Source organism: Nerophis ophidion, unplaced genomic scaffold (genome assembly GCF_033978795.1).
Source record: "Nerophis ophidion isolate RoL-2023_Sa unplaced genomic scaffold, RoL_Noph_v1.0 HiC_scaffold_31, whole genome shotgun sequence".
Taxonomy (NCBI): Eukaryota; Metazoa; Chordata; class Actinopteri; order Syngnathiformes; family Syngnathidae; genus Nerophis; species Nerophis ophidion.
Window position 1 is genome coordinate 1,351,516 of NW_026906953.1, and position 21,953 is coordinate 1,373,468.

Sequence of the window (21,953 nt, forward strand, 5' to 3'; positions counted from 1 at the left end):
GAGAGTAGTAAAGCGGGGCTCAGTGTGACGTGAGGGTGCATCCAACACACTTACAGTCCAAAGTAAACAAACATGTATGAGTTGAAAGTGAGAGTAGTAAAGCGGGGCTCAGTGTGACGTGAGGGTGCATCCAACACACTTACAGTCCAAAGTAAACAAACATGTATGAGTTGAAAGTGAGAGTAGTAAAGCGGGGCTCAGTGTGACGTGAGGGTGCATCCAACACACTTACAGTCCAAAGTAAACAAACATGTATGAGTTGAAAGTGAGAGTAGTAAAGCGGGGCTCAGTGTGACGTGAGGGTGCATCCAACACACTTACAGCAAGAGATGAAGCACAACTTTCATACAGTCTAACAACTTCACTTTAACACTTTGCGTCTTAACCTTCAGATGATCAGTTTAATGCTCTGCCACCTGAGCTAAAGTGGTTGTAAGGCCTCTTGTTGGCTGCTTTTGAAAACTACTCAAACTAAATACAGGTTACAGGACTGCTAAGTGAAGTTTTTGCAGAAATGTAAAGAGGCTAGCATCAGTTGCTGGAACAAGGACTTGAACCCTGGACCCTCAGATTAAAAGTGTGATGCTCTGCTGTCTGAGCTACCCAGTCCCTCTTCAAACCTGATTTGCCCAACATCTAAGAGAACAGCCATATTGGCAACCTCAGGTGGACATGAATTAGTTAGGATGTTCAGTGACAAGCTGGGAACTGTCAAAGCTCAACTCACCAATTGCTTGAACACAAACCTCATTAATGACAATTAAGACACTTTTACATCCTCATCAAGTAAGAAGGTTTTGACCAAAAAAGAAGCTACTCTCCCGAAGTTGGAGCCAAATGCCTTGGGGACACAAGTTTAATGGTCAGTTGAGACAAATCTATGGCGTCACATTAGTGCCAAAAATCCAAGCGCATAAAAACTGTTATCGCGCGCTGATTCTCCACTTCGTACACGCGCGCGACACCCATTTGCGCGCGTCTGGTGCCTTTGTGCGCGTGCGTGGCGTCCTTTTTGCTTGCGCCCGGTGTCTTTGTGCGCCGTCTTGGTTTTGGCACTTTGGGGGCGATTATGTTTAGACCGCCCCTCCTTTCTGATTGGTCAGGCGAAAATAGCTGCAGGCCAATCAGACGTATAGCAGGGCGGGTCATGGTCAATATGTATCAAGATGATACAGCTCCTGTTGACAAACACATTAGAAAAGTCCAAATTAGTGGAGTTGTGGAAAATGCCAATTGAATTTGATCCAAAAGTCTTTAAAGAAGGTAATGTCTCATCTGTTGAGAGAACATCACATAGTTAATGAAGAGTCAAGATCAATATCTCTCTTTTCATACAATCAGTCCACACATGTCAGTCAATGATGGAAATTATATTTTCAAATGTGTTTTCTTTCCTCACTTGTCTGTTTAAAAAAATATTGTTATTCATTTAATATTTGTATATGTAAATATTGAATGTATGCCACAATGGGGGACTATTAATTTTCTTTCCTCTATCTACTTTAAGTTTACACCAGAGTCTACCTGAAGCCACTTATCTATGCCTACTTCATATCAGGACCACATGATTAGCATATGGGCCTAATTATTGATGTTATGATTGCAATGACTATTTTAGTAGAATAATGAATGACAGGTTATCACTACAACCAAGTAATATGGTTTTAATATTACTATAAAAAGTATTTACGTTTCTGCAAACAACTCAAACTATGGAAAATGAGATATCAGCTTAGATCAGTATAGATGGCAGAGTTAAAAATATGTATTTAAAAAAACAACAAAAAAAGCTAGCTCCATACATTAGGCAAATTCAATCTGAGAGATAATAGTATTAAAGACTTACTTGTTCAGCCATGAAAACCTGATTTCCTTTCTTTTTAATCCCAGGGAACTGCCATGGACCTTTCATCATAGATATGAATAAACACTCCATGTTTCTCCATCTTACCTCGGACTGCTGGCCCCCATCATTTTATTGATGTCAAAGATACATGTACTATTTCAATATACATATACATACAATACTCAGACATTTATAACAAATCGAACCGTTTGGAAATTAGTTGAAAATTGAGAAAGTTATGGTTATTTAAATAGTACATGTATGGCGTCACATTAGTGCCAAAAATCCAAGCACATAAAAACTGTTGTCCCGCGCTGATTCTCCACTTCAACTCATTTCCAAACAGTTCGATTTGTTATAAATGTCAGAGTATTGTATATTTAAATAGTACATGTACCATTGACACCAATAAAATGATGGGGACCAGCTGTCCGAGGTAAAATGAAGAAACATGGAGTGTTTATTCATATCATATCATTCATTAATTTGCCTAATGTAGGGAGCTAGCTTTTTTGGTTGTTTTTTAAATACATATTTTAAACTCTGCCATCTGTACTGATCTGGGCTGATATCTCATGTTCCATAATTTGAGTTGTTTGCAGAAACGTAAATACTTTTTATAGTAATATTAAAACCATATTCATTAATTGTAGTGATAGCCTGTCATTCATTATTCTACTAAAATAGTCATTGCAATCATAACATGAATAATTAGGCCCATATCAATCAATGTTTATTTATATAGCCCTAAATCACAAATGTCTCAAAGGACTGTACAAACCACTACGACTACGACATCCTCGGAAGAACCCACAGAATGCTAATCATGTGGTCCTGATATGAAGTAGGCATAGATAAGTGGGTTCGGGTAGACTCTGGTGTAAACTTCAAGTAGATAGAGGAAAGAAAATTAATAAATTAATCACATTAACTATGTGATGTTCTCTCAACAGATGAGACATTACCTTCGTCAAAGACTTTTAGATCAAATTCAATTGACATTTTCCACAACTCCACTAAATTTGGATGATTTAGAATGTGTTTGTCGACAGGAGCTGTATTATCTTGATACATATTGACCATGACCCGCCCTGCTATACTTCAGATTGACGCTCAGCTTTTTTGGCCTGACCAATCAGAAAGGAGGGGCCGTCTAAGCATACCCGCGCCCAAAGTGCCAAAACGAAAATGCACCACGCGCACGAAGTGGAGAATCAGCACGCGATAACAGTTTTTATGCGCTTGGATTTTTGGCACTAATGTGACGCCATAAAAATAGTCAGCTACTTTTGTTGAAGTCCAATTGACAGCGAAATGAACAAGGTACACAACAGGGTATTTAAACAGGATGGTTTCAAAGGGTTTCAGGCAGGTTAAATGAAGTTTAATTGTATGCAATATTCCTAACATTCATGGTAGTAAAACATTCTTCAATGACGTGGCCTCATTTTGGTATATTTTTAATTACATCTGCGGTCCCCTCCAAGGTTTCTCATTGTCATCCCATTGGGTTGAGTTTTTTCTTGCCCTGATTTGGGATCTGAGCCAAAGACGTTGTTGGGGCTTGTGCAGCCCTTTGAGACACTTGTGATTTAGGTCAACTAAGTCAACTTAGGTCAACTAAGTCAACTTTGATACTAAAGTGACTCAAACATCAGAGTAAGTATGTGGTGATACTAACCTTCGATAGCTCAGTTGGTAGAGTGGAGGACTGTAGTTGCTCATGCTGGAATCCTTAGGTCGCTGGTTCAAATCCGGCTCGAAGGATTACTCTTTTTTTTAAAATGATTAAATCAAGATAAACAACACAAGATACACTTACAATTAGTGCACCAACCCAAAAACTGTCCCTCCCTCATTCTCACTCATTCATACATTACATTTCTGTGTGATGTGGTTCAAATAAGAATCCAAATAATGTCTTACATCCTGAGGATGTAAACTGTGTGTTGTTTTGGCGTAAGATATTTACGAAACACAACCTGTCCTACAGTAAGATGTTTCTTTCTGTAGGGATAGTGATGCAATGGATTATGTGTCTCACTACGGACTAGAAGATTCTAGGTTCAACTCCTGGCCAGCGTGCTGTTGTTTGTTAACTCAACTGAAACAGTATTCTGTACAATTTTAGGGGGAGTTTATTTTGCTTTTTTTTTTTTTTTTTTTTAAATCTACTAACTGAAACATGTGTTTATTTTCTCTTTATTATTGCGAATGTATAACTGGTAGTTGTATCTGTTCTTATACCATTTAAACTATCTTTCTTCTAAGCAAGGTTCATCTACACTTGAAGAATTAATTATTAGCCTGCTAAGAACTTTTGAACATTTCTGAAAAATCTGCCAAATGTTTGCAATAATCATAACATTCTCGGTAATAAAACATTCTTCAGAAGCATTTTGGTACATTTTTTAGAGAGCCTGACATGCTCAGTCATGGAGCGTAAGACATTCTTTTTGAGCTTCCGGGATTCAAGTACCTGTTCTGCTGACCAATACTAGACTTTGAGACCCCTTGGAAAGACCTCCTTCCACCCCTCAAAAGTCACCAATAGGGCAGACCTTGGTTACATTTGAACATGTAAACCCAAGAAAATGTTTCGTAGCTGAAATAGCTCAGTTGGGAGAGCGTCAGACTGAAGTTCTGAAGGTCCCTGGTTCAATCCTGGGTTTCAGCACAACTCGCTGAGTTTCCAAATCAATTCATTTTACTAATAAGCCTTCTGTGGCTCTTACAATACTGAAATGGTCTCCCTGGCCTGCCAGCCTTGCTGGTGGAATCCTAGTATCAGTTGTTACACACCTTTCCTCTCTTTTTAATTTGGACAACTGTTACGTGGTTTAACAGTGTATCGTTCCTTAAGCCAATGTTTGGTCTTTAACTGAGCCTTACATCGGGCTGTTTCAAACACAAATTTGTTGTCTTGAGGGTTTGTCTTGGACTGTATAACTTGAAACTGAGAGTAATAAAGCTGAGCTCAGTGTGAGGTGAAGGTGCATCTAACACACCTACAGCAAAATATTAACCACAACTTTTTCCATACAGTTACACTGTCTAACAATTTGACTTTAAAGTATTGCGTTTAATCCTTCAGATAATCACATTAACGCTCTCCCACCTGAACTAAAGTGGATGTGAGGGATGTTTTTGAATTTCAGTTTTTCAAATGAAATAGAGAAAAAACAATCATTTTTGAAAACTATTTAAATCAAAAATAGATTCGAAAGACTGCTGCAGGGGGGCAAAGGGACATTTTTTGAGAAATGTATGGAGGTCAGCATCAGCCACTTGAACCCTCAGATTAAAAGTCTGATGCTCTGCCGACTGAGCTACCCAGGACCTTTGATGTGCTGATATGTCCAACATCTGAGATAACATCCATATTGGCAATCTCAGGTGAAAGTGAATTAGTAAGGATGTTCAGTGACAAGCTGGGAACTGTCAAAGTTCAAGCTCCCCAAGTGCTTGAACCCAAAGCTCATTTTTGACAGATAGGCCAGTTTTACATCGTCATCAACAAAGAAGGTTTTGACCAAAAAAGAAGCTCCTCTCCCGAAGTTGCAAACTCTGAGCTGCATTTAACTTGGATGCTCCCCAAAATATTGCCAGAAGCATTTTGTTTTAATTTTTAGTGGAGGTTAGCTGCAACAGGTAGAGCTGGTGAAGGCCCAGGCTGCAACAAATAGAAGGTCACTAGATTTTAAAGTCCAACATAAGCAGTCAGTAAAGCCCTGTTTTGGTAGTAAGCCTCATGTAAACTGTGTGTTCCTTTGGCCTAAGATGTTTACAATATACAACTTGTAAAAAATTACAGGGCACGGAGCTAGTGGTGCAATGGATAACATGTCTGACTACGGATCAGAAGATTCTAGGTTCAACTCCTGACTAGCTCGTTGTTTTTTGTTAATTGAACTGAAACAAAATTCAGTGCTGTTTCTTTGAGAGTGTTTTTTTGCATTTAAAATAAATATCTACTAACTGGAACATGCATTTTTTTTGTCTTGTTATCATTGTGAATAGATAACTGGAAGTTGTATCTGTTGTTATACTCGGGACATTCATTTAGAATAAAGTGGGTGAGGAAAAAGGTGAAACAAAACAAATCTTACCTGAGCACGCCTTCCTCTTGTTAGAGTAAAAATTGTTGGGGCTTGGTCACTAGCATTCAAACTAGATGTGACTATTCTGTCTATGAACATGAACAGGGAAGCAAACACATTATCATTCAGGATGGTTTATTACAGCTGTGATGGTATAGTGGTTAGTACTCTGTGTTGTGGCTGCAGCAACCCTGGTTTGACTCCGGCTCATGGCACCATACCCTTCCTGTACTTTTTTGATGATTTTTGAAAAAAGAGGTATCTTTTTCCCTCTGGTAAGTGGTTGAACAAGATGTGAAACCAACCAGGTACCCTGGTCAAATAAAAAATATCTATTTGATGTCATTACAGTATTGTCCTTGATGCATCATTTAATATGACTGATGTGTGCTTTGTGCTGTTACTTTATCACTTGGTAAAATTGCATTATAAACTCAGTCAATCGATCAAAACTTTCTTTCTTTTATTTCTTTCTTGTGTTTATTCCGAACATGAACATACTTACAACATAATACATCAGACACTTTAATACCATTTCACATTACATCATGTCCGAAAAGGAGTAGGAAGAAGCAAAGCTTATTTAATCCTACACCTTTCCCACTTCAGACCGTTTACAAATATATACATTCATTTACTGACCTTTTTTGTAGTAAAATAGTGAAATGACATCCGTGAATGAGTAATACAACAGTTTTGTAATATGTAATTCATTAATTCAGTCATTATTAGCATACTGAGATGAAGAATATCTTATTTTCAATAAGGTTGAAGTTTTTCCTCTTCTTTGTACTTTATAAGCACTATTAATCTGAACAACATCTTAAACTGGATCATATCAGTACAATGTTTAACTTCATTACTTAATCCATCAATCCACCCATCTTCTTCCACTTAACCGAGGTCAGGTCACGGGGGCAGCAGCCTAAGCAGGGAAACCCAGACTTCCCTCTCCCCAGTCACTTTGTCCAGCTCTTCCCGGGGGAACCCAAGGCGTTCCCAGGCCAGCCGGGAAACATAGTCTTCCCAACGTGTCCTGGGTCTTCCCCGTGGCCTCCTATCGGTTAGGTGTGCCCTAAATCCTGACCAGATGCCCGAACCACCTCATCTGGCTCCTCTCCATGTGGAGTAGCAGCGGCTTTACTTTGAGGTCCCCTCGGATGACAGAGCTTCTCACCCTATCTCTAAGGGAGAGACCCACCACCCAGGCGGAGGAAACTCATTTGTGCCGCTTGTACTCGTGATCTTGTCCTTTCGGTCATAACCCAAAGCTCATGACCATAGGTGAGGATGGGAACGTAGATCGACCGGTAAATTGAGAGCTTTGCCTCTCGGCTCAGCTCCTTCTTCACCACAACGGATCGATACAGCGTCCACATTACGATCCGCCTGTCGATCTCACCATCCACTCTTCCCTCACTCGTGAACAAGACTCCGAGGTACTTGAACTCCTCCACTTGGGGCAGGGTCTCCTCCCCAACGCGCAGATGGCACTCCACCCTTTTCCGGGCAAGAACCATGGACTCACACTTGGAGGTGCTGATTCTCATCCCAGTCGCTTCACATTCGGCTGCGAACCGATCCAGTGAGAACTGAAGATCCTGGCCAGATGAAGCCATCAGGACCACATCATCTGCAAAAAGCAGGAACCTAATCCTGCAGTCACCAAACCCGATCCCCTTAACGCCTTGACTGCGCCTCGAAATTCTGTCCATAAAAGTTATGGACTTGAATCCTGGAAGTCAGAATGAAAGTCTGATGTTCTTATAACAGAGCACTTCAGGGTTTCTTCACAACACGTAACAATAAATAAAAATGAAGCAAGATGCTTCTGGCAACATTTTACTTGCATATTTGACCCCGTTCTTGGAAATACTGGTAGATTTGATTGACATGTGTTGCTTTCTTGACACAGAGCCAGTTCAAAGCAATGTTCTCAAATGTTTAGCAGGGTTAAGGTCCAGTCTCTGGAACGGACATTCCAGAAACCTGCCTGAAACCCTTTGAAAACAGTTTTTATGTGTGTTTAATATTGTTGTCTTGTTGGAAAAGCTGCTTGTGTACAAAGATCAGCCTTTTCACTCTTGATTGGAGGTGAGGCAAAGTCTCATCTGACCTGTAAACTTTTCTCCCAAAACTGCTTTGGGTTCAAGCATTTGGTGGGCTTGAGGTTTGACAGTTTCCACTCTGTCACTAAACATCCATCCATCCATTTTCTACTGTTTATCCCTTAAAACCGGACAATTCAAGGCATGCGCCGACTACAGCAGTGATGAACAAACAATATGAAAGTAGGTTTGAGGTTCTAGGTCACATGACTAAAGCTACTGACAATTGAAATGTTCTTAGTGAGCCAATGACAAGTACTTTATTGACGGTCCCTTAAACTAAAGCACTTGTCAGCAGGGACTGACAGACGTGGCATGAGTTTTCAAACAGTCAGCCTGGCTGGATGTTGAATGTCTGTTGAATATCCAACTTGGAACTCATTTGACCTCTGGTTGGCATTTGGCCATCACTCCAGCAGCACTGAGAGCAGTCTGAGTCAAACTACCTTGAGATAAAGGTTGCAATTGTCAATGCCAACAAAGAAATGGACTCAAAAAACGCTATAGAAGTCATGGTAGCTTGATGCTAATATACATTGGCTTTGCTATTGACATGCTACTGATTAGCATTAGCAATTTCTCATGACGTTAACACCCACCAAATGAGTTAATTAAAACTATAACTAAGATGAATGTTAGAATCAGACAGCTGGTGCATAATAAATCCAATATATTCAGTATTAACACTTTTTTGGGCGCAACAAAAAACCTTATGAATTTACACTACAGCCATCTAGCGTACTGGACTTGCAAATGTAAACAAAGCTACATGTAACTGATGATATGAAAACAAAAAAACAAAAAACAAAGGGTAACGAAAGGACTGCAGTTATCAATAATAATCTTATTTTTAAATTTTGCAATACAAATTTATCACAAACAATCAATATTATTAACACACACAAAAGTACCAAAAAGTCGTACTGTTGAGGACTGGTATTGATTTGGAGGTAGTGGAATGTGTTCCGAATCAGTTGAAATGTGAACAGTACCCATCCCTACCAGCAAGTGTTGTTGTACTGGAAACTAATTTACAAACACAACTTCATCACACACAATACTCCACTATGGAATTGTTCTTATATTAAAATGAGAAACAAATCCATCTTTGAACAGCAATGGTTTGAAAAAGGCATTTGGTCACTGATGCACTTATTGACTGATAAAAATAGTTTATTATTTGAAGATTTCATGAAGTACAACCTGGAACAAGAAAAATACTCATAACTTAAAAGTTTCCATTCTTTCTAAGGCAAAAGAGTTAATGAAAGAAAAAAAGTCGGAATTGACCACTTAAAGTAATATTTTGGATGTTGTTTTGCAATTGAAGACAACACTTGTTCGATCTGTGATAGGAAAACACAATAAACAGTTTATTTTAAGAATGTATGCAAAGTAAATCTCTGTGGGATGATGTACAATATTGGCTTTTGTCTGACACTCCAAACTTTGACTGATATTGATGTTGTTGTGGGCATGTTAAAAAAGAAAAAAAAAACATAAAAAAAATGTTTCAAACACAATACTGGATTTATTTAATATATCGACAAATGTAAGTTTGTAAAAACAAAACCATCCCTTCACAAAAATAATCTGCCATTTTCTCTCACGTTTAGATTACGTAAAGGTCTGGGGACATACATATAAAATAATCACAACACAATCATCATAATACAGAGTAATAACGATAATTAAAGAGACCCAACAAATGATTCATAAGGTCAGACATTTTAAAATTGTATAAAAGACAACTGTTTAAATGATGTATAAAGTAAATAATAATATGCTTCCTGAAGTGGTCCAGAAGATGTTCCAGATGTGAACCAGTACATATGTATATCATATAAAGGTGATAATCTATGGGGTTATCAACAATTACAAATACAAATATGTAATACTTTCATATTTCAAACTATCTTAATCTATAAATGCAGAAGCATATTAACCAGATTGTTAGACAAACAACAATGTCACACATGTTATATGTGCTGATGTTGTTAGAAAGTCAAAATGAAAGTCTGGACAGTTTATTTCAAATCCTGCAGTTTCATTTGCTGCTGCTGTTCTCACCAGCACACTTGTGTTTCTTACACTGGTACTTAGAAGACAATCTTTCACCACACACACTGCAACTCAACACGTTCTCTCCTTGGTGTCTTCTCATGTGTGCTACAAGGCTTGATTTTTCACAAAAGCTTCTGTTGCAGATTGAACAGGAATGTGATTTTTCTCCAGTGTGTGTTCTAGTGTGTCTTTTCAAATGTTGACTTTGTGTAAAACCTTTACCACAGATTGAACAAGAAAAAGGTTTTTCACTAGCGTGTCTTCTCATGTGTACTTTCAAATGTTGACTTTGTGTAAAACCTTTACCACAGAGTGAACAAGAAAAAGGTTTTTCTCCAGTGTGTATTCTCATGTGTCTTTTCAGACTACAATGGTATTTAAAAGTTTTGTGACAGTGAGAAGATGTGAAGTGAGTGTTGTCAGTGTGACATGTCTTATCATCTTTAGAGTCTTCATCATCAGTGTCAGGAGAGTGTGACGTTGTGTCCTCACTATCTGATAGTGGAGCTAAGAGCTTGTCTGCTTGTGATCCTCCACAGTGGTCTCCATCAGCTTCTGTTGTCATGTGTTGTGTTGAGCTGCTGCTTGGAGGCTCCCCCCCTCCCCTCTCCTCACTTTCACCTTTCACCTCATCACCTTCACTCTTCACAGGGACACCAGTCACTGGCATCTTGGTGACATCAACCTCCTCCAGTCCTTCAAGATGCTCTCCCTGCTGATTGATGCTGTGTTCTTCCTCTTCCTCTTTAATGTGAGGGCTCAGTGGATCCACCACTTCCTTTTTAAAATGGGGTGTCTGTGGGTCCTCCTCTTCCTCTTTAAAAATGGGGGTCAGTAGGTATTCCTCTTCCTTCTTAATGTGGAAGGGCTGTGGCTCCTCCGTTCGCATCCTGAAGCTCCACTTCTGTTGCTCAGGGTGAAGATGTTCTTCACAGACGTCTGCAAGACAAACACAGCATCTCTGCTCAGTCACACAACGCATTCAGTACTTTTACATGCACTTAGGAAAAACAAGTTATTGTAAGAACTGTCTTGAAATCTCAGTGACGCACAAACACGCTGCTCTTAACAACATTATTCACAGGAAAAGAAAAACAAACCAGGACAACAGGACTTTTTACTGTGGATAGACGATATGGTTTAAATTAGATTTTGCGATTAAATTATTTCATATAGAATTACTAATAGAACGATCTTAAAACAGGTTACACAGGCTCCTAATTTAGTTGCTGAAATATGCAGTGAAATAATACATAATTTCCAGTATTTTTTTTCCTCGAATAAAGTAACCAGATATGTCTCCCGGCTGGCCTGGGAACGCCTCGGGATCCCCCGGGAAGAGCTAGACGAAGTGGCTGGAGATAGGGAAGTCTGGGCTTCCCTGCTTAGGCTGCTGCCCCCGCGACCCGACCTCGGATAAGCGGAAGATGATGGATAGATGGATGGATGGATGGATGGGTTCGATAAAATAATACAATTAGAAATTACACAATATGTTACTGCATATGTCAGCTGCCAAATTAGGAGCATTTTTTAACCCGCTTTGAAATTATTCTATTATCGATCATATAAAAAAATTATATATTGTGACATATATTGTAATTAGGATATAGATTTGAGGTCATATCGCCCATACCAAACATTGGCTCCCCGAGTCATTTTGTTTGGCCCACCAAATATATGTATTTTTTATATTCTTCAGATGTGTGTGTATGTTTAAAATGTTGTACTCCTGTTCTACATCACGTGGAAGTGTCATGTCATGGGGATGGTGTGCTTTTAACTAAGGGTGTGACGATGAACATGATTCTTACACATATGTGTACATTATGTGTATATGAATGTACTTTCCCTTGTGTGCTTAGTTTGACTGTAACTTCATAGTGGATAATATCTATAAACAACCTCAATTGTTTTACATCTTTAATTTGAAGGACTGTTTACTTATCTGACAAATTCAAAGGAAACTGCACTTTTTTAAAATGTCGCCTGTCATTCATAATCCTTATGTGAGACATATTTTTTAAATATTTATGAATTCTAATTAGTAAATAAACATGAGCAGAAATCAGCTAATATTGGAGTCAATGGGAGCTCCTCTATTAGACCCACAAAGTCCTCCAAAAAACATCCAAAAACTGCCAACTATACTCATTTTACATTTTGTGACCTGAATATTAACCAAGTATTAGTGATATTTTTATTATAAGCGCTAACCCTAAAGACCTACTGAAAGCCACTACTAGCGACCACACAGTCTGATAGTTTATATATCAATGATGAAATATTAACATTGCAACACATGCCAATACGGCCGCTTTAGTTTACTAAATTGCAATTTTAAATTTCCCGCGGAGTTTCCTGTTGAAAACGTCGCGGAATGATGACGCGTGCGCAAGACATCACGGACTGTCAGGAAATATTAGCTTAGCATAACACACAGCTAAAAGTCGTCTCTTTTCATCGCATACTTACACAGTAATTTGGACATCTGTTCTGCTGAATCTTTTGCAATTTGTTCAATTAATAATGGAGACTATAAAGAACAGTGCTGTTGGTGGAAAACAGTGTATTGCACCTTTGTTTTTAACACAGAGCGGTCAAGCGAACATGTTTCTCTACGTCAACCAGCATGTTTTTGGATGGGAAAATTGTGATATATATCTTACCGGAGACATCATTATTCGTCCTCCTGCAGTAGCTGTTTAAAAGGCAGCTGTGAGCTTGGCTCCTCGGCTTTTCTTTAAGACACTGGGTGTTCACCGCAGCCATCCGACCTCAAGGTATGTCTTTACAATCTCACTAAAACACTATTAAAAAATAAGCAGATAAGGGATCTTCCAGAATTATCCTAGTAAATGTGTGTAATTACATCTGAAACGCTCACAATGCCGGAGCCGTCGCTTTTTATTTTATTTTATTTAAAAAAAAAAATTATAGTCTTTCGCTATCAATATCATCATCCACAAATCTTTCATCCTCGCTCAAATTAATGGGGAAATTGTCGTTTTCTAGGTCCGAATAGCTCTTGCCGCTGGAGGTTCCCATTATAAACAATGTGAGGACGTGAGGAGCCCTCACCCTTGTGACGTCATCGTCTGCGACTTCCGGTAAAGACAAGGCTTTTTTATCAGCACCAAAAGTTGCGAACTTTATCGTGGATGTTCTCTACTAAATCCTTTCAGCGAAAATATGGCAATATTGCGAAATGATCAAGTATGACACATAGAATGGACCTACTATCCCCGTTTAAATAACAAAATCTAATTTCAGTAGGCCTTTGAGGACCTACTTTTAGCGGCGCATAGATCACAGAAGTAACTAGCTTATGCTGCTATATTGACATATTGAGCTGCTTTCTCGCCTCTAAGAGGGTGAAAGCTAATTCTAGATTATAAAGCATGCTTCTCACTTATGAAGTAGAAGGTTGTGGACATAAACCGAGAACTTGGTCAACTCTGACATCCAACTTAGACCTGGAGATGGCAAGAAAGATTCAAAAATACGCTATTTTGCACCCACCCTTTTTTAACCATTTGTGAGGATTAATTCTTCATCTAAACGGGAAGATATGAACATACCATCAGTCGGCATCCCACTGAGAGCAGACATTGTATGCTTAAAATGAGAAAGATATGTAAATATGACATGTTATTAAGAATGTGACTACATTACATATATACCTACAGTGTGTATTTAAAGGGGAACATTATCACAATTTCAGAAGGGTTAAAACCAATAAAAATCAGTTCCCAGTGGCTTATTTTATTTTTGGAAGTTTTTTCAAAATTTTACCTATCACGCAATATCCCAAAAAACGGCTTTAAAGTGCCTGATTTTAACCGTCGTTATATCCGCCTGTCCATTTTCCTGTGACGTCACTGCGTGAAGCCAATACAAACAAACATGGCGGATAGAACAGAAAGCGACATTAGCTCGGATTCAGACTCAGATTTCAGCGGTTTAAGCGATTCAACAGATTACGCATGTATTGAAACGGATGGTTGGAGTGTGGAGGCAGATAGCGAAAACGAAATAGAAGAAGAAACTGAAGCTATTGGGCCATATCACGACAGACATCGGCAACGAGGACGAATTCGGCGATTGCCTTCTAACCAACGATTGCATCTTTTGAACACTGAGAAACTTGAATCCGTCAATTGGTATGTATTTGTTTGGCATTAAATGTGGGTGGAGCGAAAGGCTAGATACAAATATAGCTACAAATGAGGCATAATGATGCAATATGTACATACAGCTAGCCTAAATAGCATGTTAGCATCGATTAACTTCCAGTCATACTGTGAGCAAATATTTCTGATTAGCACATAAGTCAATAACATCAACAAAACTCAGCTTTGTGATTTCGTTGACTTTATCATTGTAAATGCATCTGCTTTGAGTGTCGCAGGATATCCACACATCTCTGTGCCATCTCTGTCGTAGCATCGCTATCGTCGGTAAGGTGTGCAGAACAAACGAGGGACTTTCGCATCTTTTGACCACTGGTACAACTTGAATCCGTCCATTGGTATGTGTTTGTTTGGCATTAAATGTGGGTGGAGGGAAAGGCTGGATGCAAATAAAGCTACAAATAAGGCATAATGATGCAATATGTACATACAGCTAGCCTAAAGAGCATGTTAGCATCGATTAGCTTCCAGTAATAGGTCTGATTAGCACACTCCACGTAAGTCAGCTGGTGTTGTTACACCCTCCGACAACACACCGACGAGGCATAATGTCTCCAAGGTACGGAAAACAGTCGCAAAAACGGAAAATAACAGAACTGATTTGACTTGGTGTGTGTAATGTGTTTGAGAAAATGGCTGATTGCTTCCCATTGTGACGTCACAGGTGAAAGGTCATTGCTCCGACAGCGTTTAAATCGCCAAATCCACCCTTTTAGAGTTCGGAAATCGGTTAAAAAAACATATGGTCTTTTTTCTGAAACATCCAGGTATATATTGACGCTTACATAGGTCTGCTGATAATGTTCCCCTTTAAAATGTTAAAAGTGGATTTAAAGGCCTACTGAAAGCCACTACTAGCGACCACACAGTCTGATAGTTTATATATCAATGATGAAATATTAACATTGCAACACATGACAATACGGCCGCTTTAGTTTACTAAATTACAATTTTAAATTTTCCGCGGAGTTTCTTGTTGAAAACGTCGTGGAATGATGACGCGTGCGCGTGACGCCCCGGGTTGGAGGGGACATATTAGCGCAGCACCATTTGCGGGCTGAAAGTTGTCTCTTTTCATCACGCAATTAAACAGTATTGTGGACATCTGTGTTGCTGAATCTTTTGCAATTTGTTCAATTAATAATGGAGAAGTCACAGTAGAAAGATGGAGGTGGGAAGCTTTAGCCTTTAGCCACACAAACACACGGCTTTACTATGGATCAGAACGGTCAAGCGAACATGGTTCCCGACCACTTGTCAACCGGCAGGTTTCGCTGAGAAAATTGTGGTAAAAACTCTCCTCTTACTGTAGATCAGCCGAGCTTGCGCCGTCCATGCAGCTGCCGTCAACTTCCCTCAGAGACTGACGTCAAGACACCCGTGGACACACCCCTCCGACTATCAGGTACTATTAAACTCACTAAAACACTAGCAACATAATAGAAAGATAAGGGATTTCCCAGAATTATCCTAGTAAATGTGTCTAAAAACATCTGAATCGATCCCAATGCAATCGCCTTTTATTTTAAATTATTATTATTTTTTTTTTTCTAGTCCTTCGCTATCAATATCATCATTCACGAATCTTTCATCCTCGCTCAAATTAACAGGGAAATAGTCGTTTTCTCGGTCCGAACTGCTCTTGCTGCTGGAGGCTCCCATTAAAAACAATGTAAGGACGCGAGGAGCCCTCACACTTGTGACATCATCGTCTGCGACTTCCGGTAAAGGCAAGGCTTTTTTGTCAGCACCAAAAGTTGCAAACTTTATCGTGGATGTTCTCTACTAAATCCTTTCAGCAAAAATATGGCAATATCGCGAAATGATCAAGTATGAAACATAGAATGGACCTGCTATCCCCGTTTAAATAAGAACATTTCATTTCAGTAGGCCTTTAAGATGTTATTTAGAGCACTTTGAAAGCAGAATAGAGCGGCTACCAATGACTCAATTGCTCAAGGTTTATTTTCTATTCAGGATGCATTAACCATCGACCTGCTCAGTGGCCTTTTGGTTAGAGTGTCTGCCCTGAGACTGGAAAGTCATGAGTTGAAACCCTGGCCGAGTCATACCAAAGACTATAAAAATGGGACTCATTGCCTCCTTGCTTGGCACTCAGCATCAAGGGTTGGGGGTTAAATCACCAAATGTTTCCTGAGCGCGGCCAACGAGGAGCTTTTAACTACCTCGGCGACCTCGGCCCAAGAAATAGGAGAGCCCACCACAGATTTTCCAGGAACTGCTTCCTCATACGAAGATGTGTTGGTGGGATTGAAGAGGTCTTCTAAGTATTCCCTCCACTGATTAACAACAGCCGCAGTAGAGGTCAGCAGCAAACCATCCTCACCATACAGTGACAGTGTACTGCTTCCCACCCTGAAGCGGCGGATGGTGGACCAGAATTGCTTCGAAGCCGCCCGGAACTCGTTTTCCATGGCTTCCCCAAACTCCTCCCATGTCCGAGTTTTTGCCTCCGCGACCGCTGAAGCCGCACTTCGCTTGGCCAGTCGGTACCTGTCCACTGCTTCTGGAGTCCCATGAACCAAAAGGACCCGATAGGACTCTTTATTCAGCTTGATGGAATCCCTCACTGCTGGTGTACACCAGCGGGTCCTAGGATTACCGCCACGACAGGAACCAACCACCTTGCGGCCACAGCTCCAATCAGCCGCCTCGACAATAGAGGCACGGAATATGGTCCACTCGGACTCAATATCCACTGCCTCCCTCGTGACATGTTCAAAGTTCTTCCAGAGGTGGGAATTGAAACTCTCTCTGACAGGAAACTCTTCTAGGCGTTCCCAGCAGACCCTCACAAGCTCACCACAAGGTGGTGATTGGTAGAAAGCTCTGCCCCTTTCTTCACCAGAGTGTCCAAAACATGAGGCCGCAAATCCGATGACACAACTACAAAGTCAATCATGGAACTGCGGCCTATGGTGTCCTGGTGCCAAGTGCACATATGGACACCCTTATGTTTGAAAATGGTGTTTGTCATGGACAATCCGTGACAATCCGATAACAAAGCACCACTTGGGTTCAGAGCCGGGCGGCCATTTTTCCCAAGCACGCCTCTCCAGGTTTCACTGTCGTTGCCAACATGAGCATTGAAGTTCCCCAGCAGAACAAGGGAATCAGCGAGGGAGCACTCTCCAGTATTCCCTCAAGGGAATCCAAAAAGAGTGGGTACTCTGAGCTGCTGTTTGGTGGCTAAGCACAAACAACAGTCAGGACCCGTCCCCCCACCCGAAGCCATGATGTTGTGTGCCAGGCTTCACTAATATAAGAGTAGCTATCAGCTGGCAACAACCCTTGACTAGATAAGGTGAGTGCATTATCATCACAAAACTGTATTAGGTGTCTTGCATTATCAGAGCTGCCATCAGAAATATCAGCATTCCAGTCACCGACCACATAAATACACGTACAGTGATTATCCTGTATAAAAGAATTAATAAAAGCAAGTTTAAACATGGATTCATCCTCATTGTCTTTACATTCATACGGAGTGTACACATTGAGAACAATAAACTCCCTATTGTCGGACTTATACTGAACAGCAATACACTTCGAGCCTAATAACACTAATAACTGCATCGTGCTTTTTGTGCCAGAGCACAGCAACACCTCCCGCTATCCTCCCTCATACAATTCCCATCATTAAAATAATTCAACAGCCCCAGGTCTAGCTTTGGGAGGAATGTCTCTTGTAAGCCTAACATGTCAAAGTGGAGCAGCAGGTTGTCAACAACTACACGCCGAGCCCGGTCCCCGGCGCTGGATATTAGATTTTTGTTTTCTCTTTGGCCTCAGTCTGGATCCCCTCTCCAGGGTCCCAGGCTTAGACTGATTTTTTTTTCTCACCTCTCCTCCTTTTTACCAGTTTCTCACCTTTTTTTTAAGGGGCGGCGGAAGTTGGCAGACCTGTTCTGTCTCCCTGTAATGTTTGTCTGCTCTTGAATGGGATTGTGCTGAAAATCTTAAATTCTCCTCTGAAATTATTAAAGTGTTTCTGATTCTGATTGTGTTTCTATCAGCCATTTTCAAATATAATTAACTTGCCGGTACAATTTCTTAAATTTTGATTCGCCGAAAGTTTTATCAGTCACAAATACTGCCTCAGTTTGCAATCGGACAACTTTACCGCTAGGAGGCTATTGGAAGAAAGACTTTAGAAAGACAAGACAACTTTGCTAATTAGTACTAATAAACTAGATTGATTGAGACATTGCTGGACAGCAGAGAAGTAACTAAATCCAAACAAACGTTGAAATTATTTTTTTAAGATATCTGGCTTGTATTTTAAGTAGGGATATAAATCGTTAGAAATGTATCGATATGATACCCTAATCGATACCAGTATTTGTCGGTACTTTTTTTGGTACTAAATGTCATTTGTGGAAATAAAAAAGTGGAAAAAGGCATTTTAAATAGCATTCCTACTAGCACAAGAGGTTGAACACCTCCAACATGATGTTCTGTAACATCTCAGAGCAGGGAAGTCTTTTATCAGCAGCTGTTTATTTGAAGTCTTAAAGAAGTCAACTATGTGTGCAGTGCAAGGTGAAATGCAGTTATGTCATCTTCTTCTCAATAACACACACATCAAACTTTGGTTGCTTCCTTATTTGTCATCATTCAAAGCTGATTGTAATGTGTAGCAGCGGCAGCTGAACTCAATGTGACTCAGTCAGCTGGAATTAAAAATACAAATAGTTGTGTCTTTAATCCAAAATTTTCACGGTCCTCATGGACGACATAATTAGGAACCAGTATTAATTAAAAAAATGGTACTTGGTGTACATCCATAATCTTTACCACTAAACCTTTGAAATATGCTGACATATGTGCTGTTAAAGGTAAATAAACAGTAGCCATATTGAATGTTTGCCTTCATTTGACCACGTGAGGTAAGGAGGACGGCCTCTAGGTCACATGGTTACACCCCAGCAATTACACTGTTGATGATTGATGAGCATTCATATTTAAATGGTGGTGTTAAAAAGCAAACATATCTTCATCTTTAGTGATAAATGTGTCCCCCGGATGAACATGTGTCACAAACATTGTATTAGATGATATGTGGATGTTGTGCTTACTTGGACTGTGATGAAGCTGTGAGGACTCAGGTGGTTTGTCTTCATGCTCTTCAGTCTTCACAGAGACAACAGTCAGTGGAAACTTGCTGACATCAGCCTCCTCCTGCCCTACAGGACACTCTCCCTCCTCTTCTTCTTTAAAATAAGAGGGCTGTGGCTCATCTTTGTCCCCTTTAAAATGTGAGGGCTGTGGATACTCTAAAGTGAAACTGTCCCCCTGCAGATGAGGGAGACATTCTTCTTGGTGTCCAATCAGCTGATGGATGTCTACAGGACACAAACAAAACACATTTTAACTCCTACATGCTAAATATTAAATTGTACATGAAATATAGGGCTGTGGCTATTGAAAATGTTATTAATCAAGTGTTCTACTGGAAATGTTTCCGATTAGTTGAGTAACTGAATAAAACAGTGTTGCTTGGTTAAAGACAAATTTAAGCGACTATAAAACATTTCACTTAATAATGAACGGCCAATTGGTTTGAGATGGTATGAGATCAAGATGTCATCTTTAGATCAGGCTTTGTTTTTTTTACAATCACAGCCACGTTAAAAAGTTAAAGTACCAATGATTGTCATACACACACTAGGTGTGGGGAGATTATTTCCTGCATTTGGCCCATCACCCTTGATCACACCCTGGGAGGTGAGGGGAGCAGTGAGCAGCAGCGGTGGCCATGCCTGGGAATAACTTTTATGGTGGTTAAACCCCGATTACAACCCTTGATGCTGAGTGCAAGGCAGAGAAGTAATGGGTCCCATTTGTATAGTATTTGGTATGACTGGGTTGGGGTTTGAACTCACAACCTACCGATCTCAGGGAGGGTGCACCGACATGAAGGAAATAATAGGTCAGTATGCTTTGACGCACATATATAACTTGTCAAACCTGCCAGCTAGCAGGCTAGGTTTACAGCATCAGTAACCATGGTAACTGACTCTGACTTTGTCTTACCTCTCTTATTTTTGGAGGTAAAACTCTCGAGCTTTACATACTCAGGACTTTGCACTTAACCTGCTCTCTGGAATATTCCCCCGGTGACTGTGTGAGTTTTGTGTAAACATGTTGATACACATTGTTACAAACATCAACCTCTCATAAATATTGTGTGTCTGGCACTGTCTCGTTTTTATGAACAATGTAAAACAATCAGTGCATCATCCTCACATGACAATTCATCTTCCTATAGACAATCTATTTAAGAATAGTGTTAATAATGAAATATAAAGTTAGTAAAGATGTGAGAGTAAGAAGTAAACAAACCTGTTCTGTGTAACACAACTTGATGTTTTTCATGTTGTCGCTCCTTCTCCTCTTTTGTTGGACAAAGTTCCTCCTCGTACTCTGCTGTGGTTCTTTGGCACATTTTCACACAATCACAACACTTTACACTCACACTTGATCTTTACTTAGTGATGTGTTTTGATCACTTCCGCCTCTCTTTGTTAGCAGCTAACAAGCTAAACTAACTAGCAGGCTAAGCTAGCTCGAGAAGCATCAAAGTGCGCTCAGACTAATATAACCGGATGCAAACAGTTATTAACGATGTTTACTCTATTTACTAGAGTGTAATAAAGGACATATATGTGTACATGGAGGAACAGATTAAGAACATTGAACTGTGACGACTGCAATAACGTCTTCACCGTCAGACGCCATCTTGCTTTATCCTCGCCGTGTTTGGTTCGCGCGCAGTGTTGTCAGATCTCGCGAGAGAAACAAGTAACCAGCTCTTTTCCAAATCTCGCGAGAGAAATAAGTACAACCAGTTTCCCACAACGGTAAAACTATTTTATTATATACTATTTACTTATTGTGAAAATAAAAGTAAACCTGTCAATTTCAAAATTTCTAAACAAAGACATACAACTTATTTTCGTAAAAATATTCAAATATTTAACAATGTATTGGAATCTAATTTTCCTAGTAGACATAACAGTTTGACAGCATTCTCGAATGGAACATTCTGGAGAACCATCCTGGATTTATTTGGATAGAAATGAATTACAAAGGTAAACTTTTGAATGATTTAACTTCATTTGTGATGATTTATCTCTTATGCTCAGTCCATTTTTTCCCAAATTTAATTTGAGGGAAGTTGTCACCACCTGCTGCCACCTAGTGGTTTGTATTGTCAGTTTTCCTCTTTTAGTGCAGTTGATCTTGTTCTTACATTTCTCCTTCCTCCTAGAGTTCCTGTGTTGCCTTTGTGGGCGGAGTTGTGGGACGTGCACAGCTGCTTCCAATTGACCCTGGTGCTACTTAAGCAGCACCTTGACAGCTGGATGGCACTCAGCGATTCCACATCATGCCAGTTGATTCTATGCTTTGAGTATTTTGCTACCTTGGCCATTCCCAGTGCCATCCATCTTGGTGTTGTTTTGTAGTGTGCACGTCTTGTAACTTCAAACCAAGTTGACTTTATTTGTGTATAGAAGTAGCTTTTGTTATTTTGTCCACAATACACATTTTGTCTTCTCTGTTTCGCACCGTCGCTTTTTGTTTCCTACTGTTTGGATTGTTTTTGTGAGTAGATTTC

General features: G+C 39.9%; 1 protein-coding gene and 2 non-coding genes across 3 annotated transcripts; 2 read left to right on the top strand and 1 right to left on the bottom strand.

Annotated features, from left to right (window-relative positions):
• The first annotated feature begins 3,526 nt into the window (after positions 1 to 3,526).
• trnay-gua (transfer RNA tyrosine (anticodon GUA)) lies at positions 3,527 to 3,613 on the top strand. Its single transcript is given in 2 exon segments — positions 3,527 to 3,563; positions 3,578 to 3,613. It is a non-coding gene; the product is annotated as a tRNA-Tyr (tRNA).
• Positions 3,614 to 4,450: 837 nt separating this feature from the next.
• trnaf-gaa (transfer RNA phenylalanine (anticodon GAA)) lies at positions 4,451 to 4,523 on the top strand. Its single transcript has one exon. It is a non-coding gene; the product is annotated as a tRNA-Phe (tRNA).
• A 4,880-nt stretch (positions 4,524 to 9,403) lies between these two features.
• On the bottom strand, positions 9,404 to 21,090 carry LOC133546542 (zinc finger protein 180-like). The gene is made up of 3 exons (XM_061892312.1): positions 20,678 to 21,090; positions 19,411 to 19,677; positions 9,404 to 11,057 (listed from the first exon to the last, which is right to left on the bottom strand). The coding sequence occupies exons 1-3, from the start codon at positions 20,778 to 20,780 to the stop codon at positions 10,102 to 10,104; spliced, it is 1,326 nt and encodes a 441-aa protein (XP_061748296.1). The 5' UTR covers positions 20,781 to 21,090; the 3' UTR covers positions 9,404 to 10,101.
• Between the last annotated feature and the right edge of the window lie 863 nt (positions 21,091 to 21,953).

Excerpts from the sequence above, each read along its gene's own strand:
- LOC133546542 (XM_061892312.1), bottom strand. The coding sequence starts at position 20,780 with ATGTGCCAAAGAACCACAGCAGAGTACGAGGAGGAACTTTGTCCAACA. Across the intron at positions 19,678-20,677 it reads AGTTGTGTTACACAGAACAG|ACATCCATCAGCTGATTGGA; the intron begins GTTTGTTTACTT and ends TGTGTCCTGTAG. Across the intron at positions 11,058-19,410 it reads ACAGCTTCATCACAGTCCAA|ACGTCTGTGAAGAACATCTT; the intron begins GTAAGCACAACA and ends TTTGTCTTGCAG.